This window comes from Bos grunniens, chromosome 15, assembly GCF_055505025.1.
Source record: "Bos grunniens cultivar Pamir isolate PY7600 chromosome 15, Bosgru_T2T1.0, whole genome shotgun sequence".
In the NCBI taxonomy this organism is placed as follows: Eukaryota; Metazoa; Chordata; class Mammalia; order Artiodactyla; family Bovidae; genus Bos; species Bos grunniens.
The window spans coordinates 47,647,760-47,657,775 of NC_141179.1; the positions used below are offsets into that span (position 1 = coordinate 47,647,760).

The following is a 10,016-nucleotide window of genomic DNA, read 5'->3' on the forward strand; positions in this document are numbered from 1 at the left end:
AGTTCATGTACTGTTGAAGCCTGGCTTGAAGAATTTTGAGCATTACTTTGCCAGTGTGTGAGAAGAGTGCAATTGTGCGGTAGTTTGAATATTCTTTGGCATTGCCTTTCTTTGAGATTGGAATGAAAACTGACCTTTTCTAGTCCTGTGGCCACTGCTGAGTTTTCCAAATTTGCTGGCATATTGAGTAAATCACTTTCATAGCATCATCTTTTAGGATTTGAAATAGCTCAACTGGAATTCCATCCCCTCCACTAGCTTTGTTCATAGTGATGCTTCGCAAGGCCCTTTTGATTTTGCATTTCAAGATGTCTGTCTCTAGGTGAGTGATCACACCATTGTGGTTATCTGGGTCATGAAGATCTTTTTTGTATGGTTTTTCTGTGTTTTCTCGCCACCTCTTCTTAGTATCTTCTGCTTCTGTTAGGTCCATACGATTTCTGTCCTTTAATATGCCCATCTTTATATGAAGCATTCCCTTGGTACCTCTAATTTTCTTGAAGAGATCTCTTGTCTTTCCCATTCTATTGTTTTCCTCTATTTCTTTGCATTAATCACCGAGGAAGGCTTTCTTATCTCTCCTTGTTATTCTTTGGAATTCTGCATTCGAATGGGTATATCTTTCCTTTTCTCCTTTGCCTTTAGCTTCTCTTCTTTTCTCAGCTATTTGTAAGCCCTCCTCAGGCAACCATTTAGCCTTTTTGCATTTCTTTTTCTTGGGGATGGTCTTGATCACTGCCTCCTGTATAATGTCACGAACCTCTGTCCATTGTTCTTCAGACACTCTGTCTATCAGATCTAACTCTTGAATCAATTTGTCACTTCCACTGTATAATTGTAAGAGATTTGATTTACATCATACCTCAATGGTCTAGTAGTTTTCCCTACTTTCTTCAATTTAAGTCTGAATTTGGCAATAAGAAGTTCATGGTCTGAGCCACAGTCAGCTCCTGGTATTGTTTTTGCTGACTGTATGAAGCTTCTCCATCTTCGGCTGCAAAGAATGTAGTCAATCTGATTTTGGTATTGACCATCTGGTGATGTCCATGTGTAGAGTCTTCTCTTGTGCTTTGGAAGAGGGTGTTTGCTATGACCAGTGCATTCTCTTGGCAAAACTCTATTAGCCTTTGCCCTGCTTCATTTTGTACTCCAAGACCAAATTTGCCTGTTACTCCAGGTATCTCTTGACTTCCTACTTTTTCATTCCAGTCCCCTATAATGAAAAGGACATCTTTGTTGGGTGTTAGTTCTAGAAGGTCTTATAGGTTTTCATAGAACCATTTAAGTTCAACTTCTTCAGCATTACTGGTCGGGGCATAGACTTGGATTACTGTGATATTGAATGGTTTGCCTTGGAAACGAACAGAGATTATTCTGTCGTTTTTGAGATTGCATCCAAGTACTGCATTTCAGACTCTTTTGTTCACTATGAGGGCTACTCCATTTCTTCTAAGGTATTTTTGTTCACAGTGATAGATATAGTGGTCATCTGAGTTAAATTCACCCATTCCTGTCCATTTTAGTTTGCTGATTCCCAAAATGTCGATGTTCACTCTTGCCATCTCCTGTTTGACCACTTCCAATTTGCCTTAATTCATGGACCTAACGTTCCAAGTTCCTATGCAATATTGTCCTTTACAGCATCAGACTTAACTTCCAACACCAGTCACATCCGCAGCTGGGTGTTGTTTTTGCTTTGGCTCTGTCTCTTCATTCTTTATGGAGTTATTTCTCCACTGTTCTCCAATAGCACATTGGGCACCTACTGACCTGGGGAGTTCATCTTTTGATGTCCTATCTTTTTGCCTTTTCATACTGTTCATGGGGTTCTCAAGACAAGAATACTAAAGTGGTTTGCCATTCCCTTTTCCAGTGGACCATGTTTTGTTAGAACTCTCCACCATGACCTGTCCGTCTTGGGTGGCCCTACATGACATGGCTTATAGTTTCATTCAGTTAGACAAGGCTGTGGTCCATGTGATCAGTTTGATTAGTTTTCTGTGGTTGTGATTTTCGTTCTGTCTGCCCTCTGATGGATAAGAATAGGAGGCTTATGAAAGCTTTCATATGGCAGAGACTGACTGAAGGGGAAACTGGATCTTGTTCTGATGGGTGGGGTCATGTGGCCCATCAGACTGGGATTAAATCTTTAATATAATTTTCTGTTTATGGGCAGGGCTGGGTTCCCTCCCTGTTGTTTCACCTGAGAGCAAATTATAGTGGAGGTATTGAAGATAATGGTGACCTCTTTCAAAAGGTCCTGTGCATGCACTGCTGCACTCACCTGTAGCAGCCACCACTGACCCACGCCTCCACGAGAGAGTCTTGGACACTCATGGACAAGTCTGGATCAGTCTCTTGTGGGGTCACTGCTCCTTTCCCCTGGGTCATTGTGCACACAAGGTTTTGTTTGTGCCCTTCAAGAGTCTGTTTCCCCAGCCCTGTGTAATTTCTGGTGGTTCTATGGTGGGGTTAATGGCGACCTCCTCCAAGAGAGCTTATGCCATACCCAGGTCTGCTGCATCCAGAGCCCCTGCCCCTGTGGTAGGCCACTGGTGACCCATACCTCCGCAGGACACACTCAAACATTCAAAGGCAGGACTGACTCAGTCTCGATGGGTTCTTTTGGTGCACACAAGGTTTTGTTTGAGCCCTCTGAGCATCTCTGGCAGGTATGGGGTTTGATTCTAAATGCAATTTTGCCCCTCTTCCCATCTTGCTGGGGCTTCTCCTTTGCCTTGGATGTGGGGTATCTTTTTTGGGTGGTGATGGTGATGGTTGTTCAGCAGCAAGTAGTAATTTTGGAGTTCTTGCAGGAGAAGATGAGTGAACATCCTTCTACAGCACCATCTTGTACTTTTACTGTTAATTAAATTGCAATGAAAGAGTGATATTGAGTTTGTATTCAGATAAAATGCTCTTTAATGAGAGATGTATTCTTCAGTCAGACATGACTGAAGCGACAGCAGCAGCAGCAGCAGGCCATCTGTGCTTGCTAATTGCTGCTCTTAGAAGTTAGTCTCCATAGAGGATGAGAGATAGGGTGCTATCTCCTTCGATGTTTATGTTTTAGGAGAAAGTTCCCAGGTCTTGAGAAAGACATTTATTTCTAGGTTGTAAAACAGAGAAGATTGAGAGAAGGTTTATTTATATGGCAAAAGGGTAGAGAAAGAATTTACAAGTTTTCTCGAGCAAATGTCTTAAGAAAGGGGAGGCTAGATGCTAACAGGGAAAAAATCTGTCTAAAGTTTAGACCAAGTCATCTTGGTTATTGGCTAATTGTTTTTCTTTCTAGTTGGCAATCTCAGAATGCTGCTGTATTTGTTTGATGCAACCTGTTGTTGGGGAGGTATGGGGTGTGCCAGGGGTAGATTTACGGTTAAGCTTCTTTTCCATGTCTCATGGGGCATGAATATTTGCATCCATTTGGGTCACTGTCCTGTTTTCTGATCCAGTTACCTCTATTCTGGAACACTTATCCCTCTTATCTGATTTTTGGCTCACTTCTTGGTCTAACGGTGTATGTGCAAAAGGCTGTCCTGCCTACCTGCTCCTACTCTGCTACCCATTAATCAGCAAGCTGATTTTCTCATGCCCCTGCCCCTGCTCTTTTAGAATCAGATATTTCTGAATCTGAATCAGTATTATGTTTGTAGCAGTCCTTTTCTATGCACCTTTTGGGCTTCCATTCTTTCTGATAATTCTGTTATAGATGTCTTTCTTCTTTTGGAGTTTCTTTACGATTTTCTCTATTTAAAATGGCTCTGCATTTGTTTCATATTGACTTATATGTTATAGATCGACTTACTCTTGACTATCTTGTCAGTATTGCTAGGTTTTAGAGTGGAAGGAGGAGGCTGCCATGAATGCTGAATTTGTCATGTAGACTCAGAGATCTTTGGAACTTATTTGCTCTGGAATCTTTGAGACCTTCATAGCACATTATGTTATATATTTCTGAAAATACTGCATGGAAAGAATGTGATGTACATTTTCTGTTTTCAGAAGTTAGTACATTCAGAATGTATTCAAACCCAACTTTCTATAACATTCCACCATCACAGAGATTGGGAATGTAAAAGGCTAAACTTTTGAGTCTTTCTTGCAATCAGATCTGAACATCAGACTCATTTCTAGCCCACCAGTTATGAGTAAAATTCTGTCGAGACTCCCTTTTAAATAACTTCCTTCTTGTGTGGAATGTGGGGATGAGTATGGAGTAAGGTATCTATAGTTTAGAATGACAGAGCAGAAAGTTGAAAGAGCCTGATTCCTTCATGTCACAATTGTTGCTGTTGTTCAGTCACTAAGTCTTATCCGACGCTGTGCAACTTCACGGACTGCAGCACTCCAGGCTCATCTGCCCCTCACTATCTCTTGGAGTTTGCTCAAATTTATGTCCATTGAGTTGGTGATGCTATCTAACTATCTCTTCCTCTGTCGCCCCCTTCTCTTTTTGCCTTCAATCTTTCCCAGCATGGTACAACAGTGCTGCTTTAATAATTCTGAACTGCCTGACTGTGGTGTGTATGTGTGTGTGATGAGAAAAGTAAACTCCAGTGTGGCTGGCCACTATTATCTATTGTCTCATATACAGCCAAACACAATCCTAATAGTTTGTTACCTAAAGTTAAGGAGACACATCTCTCTCCTTCTTGATGTTCTGTGCCATGTGCTGGCCAGCCCTTTGCCATAACACTTCTGTTCACTTTTAACTCACTCTCCAGAGTTGGAGGACACTCTTAAGTGTCTTAATCTGAGCAGTTAACGAAAAAAAAAAAAAAAAAGTTAAATAGAGCTCAGTCCTTTTCCCTATCCTAGTCTCTAGACCATGTGTCTCTATGGCTCTCAACCATGTGGTAACCCCAGTTTTAAAGGTCCTATATCTGCAGGGAATCTGCAGTTGGGGAAGGTCAGTTTGATTCAAGAAATTGCTAACATTCAGCTAACTGACAGCATATTGAAGAAGAGGGTATACAAATCTATAAAATTTAGGCATTCAAATACATGTTTTTGTTGTATTTTCCTTTTTCTACTTGCAGCCAAGGCAGACTTCTGGGAAGATATCACTATGCACTTAAGAAATAAGGAATTATGTTTCACCTACGTGAAGGTGGTGTATCTGCTGCTACTGCTGCTAAGTTGCTTCAGTCGTGTCTGACTCTGTGTGACCCCATAGACGGCAGCCCACCAGGCTCCCCCGTCCCTGGGATTCTCCAGGCAAGAACACTGGAGTGTGTTGCCATTTCCTTCTCCAATGCATGAAAGTGAAAAGTGAAAATGAAGTCGCTCTGTCTTGTCCGACTCTTAGCCACCCCATGGACTGCAGCCTACCAGGCTCCTCCGTCCATGGGATTTTCCAGGCAAGAGTACTGGAGTGGTTTGCCATTGCCTTCTCTGGGTGTATCTACATATATTATTTAGAATTTTTCTTTTTTTTTTTTTTTTTTATAAGTCATTCTGTATTTATTTGGTATTCAATGCACTTCCCTTCCCAGACAGAAAAGACACAGTCTGAGGTATCCCATTTTAATAAATCTCCCACATCCGGCTTTACATCCTGAATTTTTATACCCTGTAATTAAGTTTTATTACCATGATACAGAAGTGATTAAAATGTTTCCCTGAGATTATAAGGCTGTGCCTTTGTCCACAGAATACCTTTCCTTCCAAAACCCAAGAAAAAAGTAGGAAAAGGGAAGTCTTCTGGTTGGTGGGAGAGGCAGGTAACTTAGATAGAATTCCTGAGAAAAAGGTATAGAGTCAACCACACCACTAATAAATTTTCCCTGGCTTATTTAGAATTTTTCTGCTTAAGAGGTTTGTCTATTCTCCCTTACATATTTATTTATTGGATCATTTATTTATATCAGAATGGAGTCATGGATATTTATTTTGTACTTTAGTTATAATCCAATACTAGAACTTCTGACCTGTAAAGAGCTTTTTATCATCACTCCTATCCTTACAACAACAATAACAACAACAACAACAACAACAACAGCAACAACAACAAAAAGCTGAAAAAAAGGAAATTCAGTGATTTTTCTTGGACTCATCAGAGAATTGACATTGCAGGGTAACTTCTACCCCCAAATTTGGGGGGACAGATAAAGACAGAGAATACAGAGAATCTGGCTAATAGGAGCAGTAGCTACTGGAGCCATAAACCAGTAGGAAACTTCAAAGGTAATTTAGACAAATCCTGGAGGATGTGTGTGGACTAGTATGAAAATGAGAAACACTTGGAGCTGTAGTCTTAGGGAGGCTCCACACTTTAAATCCAGCAATTCTAGCAGATTCTTATAGTAAAGAGCCAAGAATGGATTGTGAAATAAGCCCAGAGCATGCTCCATGTTAGAGGCCTCCTCTCCAGGCGAAAAGACTTTATTAGAGACATATCCTACCTGGAGTAGGGGGTATTTCTCTGACTCCAGGTTGTTTGTGAGTTCTGTGATTTCAGTTTTCTGAGCTGAAAAACAGTCCAGAAAAACAGTTGGTTTTTGGTTTGTTCAGGTTCATCTTGATATCAGGATGGGAGTGGCAACTTCTAAGTTCTTTTTATATGTTGGAACAGAAAAGAAATCTGTCTGATTTTTCTTTGACACTCAGATCTTGGCCACATAGTTTTTACTAATTTGTTAGTTTTCCATTCTCTCTATACCCTTATTCTACCTGGGAGGCTTGGTCTGAATTATCCTTATCAGCCTGTTTGTAGAATTGGAAATCCAATCTCTTGGCTGGTAAGATTAGAAGAAATTCCAGTACTTTGGGGATTTATTTTTCCCTCCCCAAAATGTTAAAGGATCTCAGGGACTTAGTCCAAGCACCATATGGAAAGAGAAACAGGCAGTTTGACCCATGCATTAGTACACTACTTTTTATCAGCTGCAATGCTTCTGCTCTGGGTGTATAGGATCACTGTTAAAGAAACAGGTGAAAGCAGATGATTCATAGATAAGCCTTGTCCATGGATACAATAAAGCCTTTCTATTTAACTCACTTTGTCAAAGGAAGATGATTCAATTCCCTGAGTATTCATGGCCTAAGGTTTGCTTGGGTTCCAAGCTCACTCTACAACTTCCTTCCTATTTGACCTTAGGAAAGTTTCTCAACTTTCTTGCCTCATCTGCAAAATGCGTAAATAACAATGAGTCTTGCTGCACAGGGTTGTTCTGGGGATTAAATGAGTTAATATTTGTGAACTGTTTAGAGCAGTACCTTGCCCATAGTATGTACTATGGAAAAATTAATTTGAATTGATGATCCTACTGGAAGTGAAAGTGAAAGTGAAGTAGCTCAGTTGTGTCGGACTCTTTGTGACCCCAGCTCCTCCGTCTATGGGATTCTCCAGGCAAGAGTACTGGGGTGGGTTGCCATTTCCTTCTCCAGGAGATCTTCCTGACCCAGGGATTGAACCCGGGTCTCCCGCATTCCAGGCACGCTTTAACCTCTGAGCCACCAGGGAAGCCCAATCCTACTAATTGCGATATTAAAATTTTGTCCCAGAACAACTGGGCTCCAAAGCCTGTGTGCTTTCAATACCGTTGATAACTTTCTGCTATTTAAAGCTGGCTCACTTCCTAGGCATATTCTCACCCAGACCAATTAACCTTTGGAAGCCCACTCTCAGCTCCTGGGTCCTAAGGGCATACACCATAGGGTTAAGGGCTGGGGGAATGACACTATGCAGCACATTGAGAAGAACAGGGATGATGGGAAACTGTCTTCCTGCCAGATGGGTGACAGACACTACAATAACAGCGGTGTAGAAAAAGAGAATGAGGGTGAGATGAGAGCTGCAGGTACTCAGGGCCTTAGATGTTGCTTCAGCAGAGTTCAACCTCAGCACTGAGCGAATAATCAACATGTAGGAAGCAAAGACCAGACCCATGTCACTCCCAACCACAAACCAAGCCAAGGCCAAATGGTAAAATCTATTAATAGTGATGTCATCACAGGCCAGACTGGTGACCCCCAAGTTAGAGCATAGGCAGTGGTCAATCTCATTCCTGGAGCAGTAGTGTCTCTGGGCAGCAAGTACAGGCACTGGGATGATCAGCAGGCCATTCCTGAGCATCATAGACAGTGTGACTTTGATCACAAAAGTCTCAGTGACTATGGAAGAGTACCGAAGGGGATAGCAAATGGCTACATACCTATCCACAGCCATGCAGAGGAAGATGCCTGACTCCATGCACATGAAACAGTTGATGGCATACAACTGAGCAAAGCACTCAGAGAGACTGATGGTCTTGGCATTAAACCAGAAAATGGCCAGGATTTTGGGCATGATGGTAGTAGCCAGTCCAATGTCCACCACAGCCAAGATACCAAGGAGGTAATACATGGGCTGGTGTAAGGTAGACTCATGATGGATGGTGATCAAGATGAGGAGATTGGCACCAAGAGCTAAGAGGTAGAGTAGAGCCAGGGGCAGGGAGAGCCAGTGTTGCCAGCTGTGAATGCCTGGAAACCCCATTAGAACAAATTCAGACACTTGAAACCTTGAGCCATTGGTTATACTTAGGGTAGTATCCATGTCATGGGATGTCTTCTTCTCAACATTTATCTGTGAATTAAGGGAAAACAAGAATAGACTGCGGTTAGCCCAGCTGAGGGTCAAAATTCATGTAGAGGAATATAGGATTCACCAGTGACTCAGTTCTTTTTAGCATAACATGTCCTCAAGTTGCTTGAGACCCTTGGAAAAAATTCAGATAAGAACAATGGAAGAGCCAAAACAGGTTCTAAGATAGAGCTTTTAGCAGAATAAAAGTGAAGATTTATGTCTGTGTTTTCTTGAAATTTTGAGCAGTGATTTTTAATATGTGAGGGTTATGAACACAAAGAATACACATATGCATAGGTAAAGAATCCAAACTTTCAGGAGGTAAAGTTTAAGGGCAGAAGTGTTTTCCCTGTTCTTGGAGATCTTAAGAGAATAAGCCACAATGAGAACCTTGCTTTTCTCTAAACAGCACCTGAAGCTGACAAATTGTTTCTGACAAAACTCATCTCTTTTCATCTTCATCAAACAGCTGTTGCTATTCACACATGCATAGAGGATACAGCACTTAAATGATTAGTCTAGATAAGAATCATATATTGAAAACACTAATAAGTGATAAAGCTTCAGCAAAATTTTAACCTTTTGCATTTAATTTCAGCACCCTTTTCATCAAATCATATCCAAAAGTTCAATACCCTTTAGGAATACCATTTGTTCCTATTTTGATTATGAAAATAATGTTAAAGATATACTTAAAGCAATATTTTTATTTTAAAAATTTTATTAATTTAAAATTTTATTTTAAATACAATTCTCAAAGGTTACTTTCCACTTACAGTTATTACAAACTATTGGCTGTGTTCCCCATGTTGTACAATACATCCTTGAGCCTATCTCACACACAGTGGTTTGTACCTCTCAAATCCCTACATTGGCCCCCACTCCACCACTGGGAACCACTGGTCTGTTTTCTATATCTGTGAGTCTGTTAAAGGAATATTTTTAAATCATCAAATTTATTAATAAAATACATAAAGAGAGAAAATGACCAAAAAACTTCCACCTACTTCCAGATTTTTGTGTGGTATTGGTAGGAAATACGGAAGGCATGTACTGCACACATTTAGACCTTTTTGTTTAAGTGATTTCATGTCTTATTATTGGTCCTTCAATATTTGATCTTCCTTGTTCTGACATTCTTGATTTTGTTCATTCTTGAATTGTTGTATAATATACTTAAGTGTTTGCACCAAAAATTGTACATGGACATTAAGCTTTTGGAATCCATTAAAATCTTAGATTCTTTTTGCTACCTTTATCTGTGAATACTCGGAAAAGGCAATGGCACCCCACTCCAGTACTCTTGCCTGGAAAATCCCATGGACGGAGGAGCCTGGTAGGCTGCAGTCCATGGGGTCGCTAAGAGTCGGACATGACTGAGCGACTTCACTTTTACTTTTCACTTTCATGCATTGGAGAAGGAAAGGGCAACCCACTCCAGTGT

At 40.8% G+C, this 10,016-nt stretch overlaps 1 protein-coding gene across 1 annotated transcript; it reads right to left on the reverse strand.

The window, feature by feature from the left end:
* Positions 1 to 7,576: 7,576 nt before the first annotated feature.
* On the reverse strand, positions 7,577 to 8,542 carry LOC147357905 (olfactory receptor 56B34-like). Its single transcript, XM_086341972.1, has one exon. It carries the CDS (start codon positions 8,540 to 8,542, stop codon positions 7,577 to 7,579), a length of 966 nt encoding a protein of 321 aa, XP_086198098.1.
* Between the last annotated feature and the right edge of the window lie 1,474 nt (positions 8,543 to 10,016).

Bases quoted from the DNA above. Each gene is read 5' to 3' on its own strand.
- LOC147357905 (XM_086341972.1), bottom strand. From the start codon at position 8,542: ATGGATACTACCCTAAGTATAACCAATGGCTCAAGGTTTCAAGTGTCT.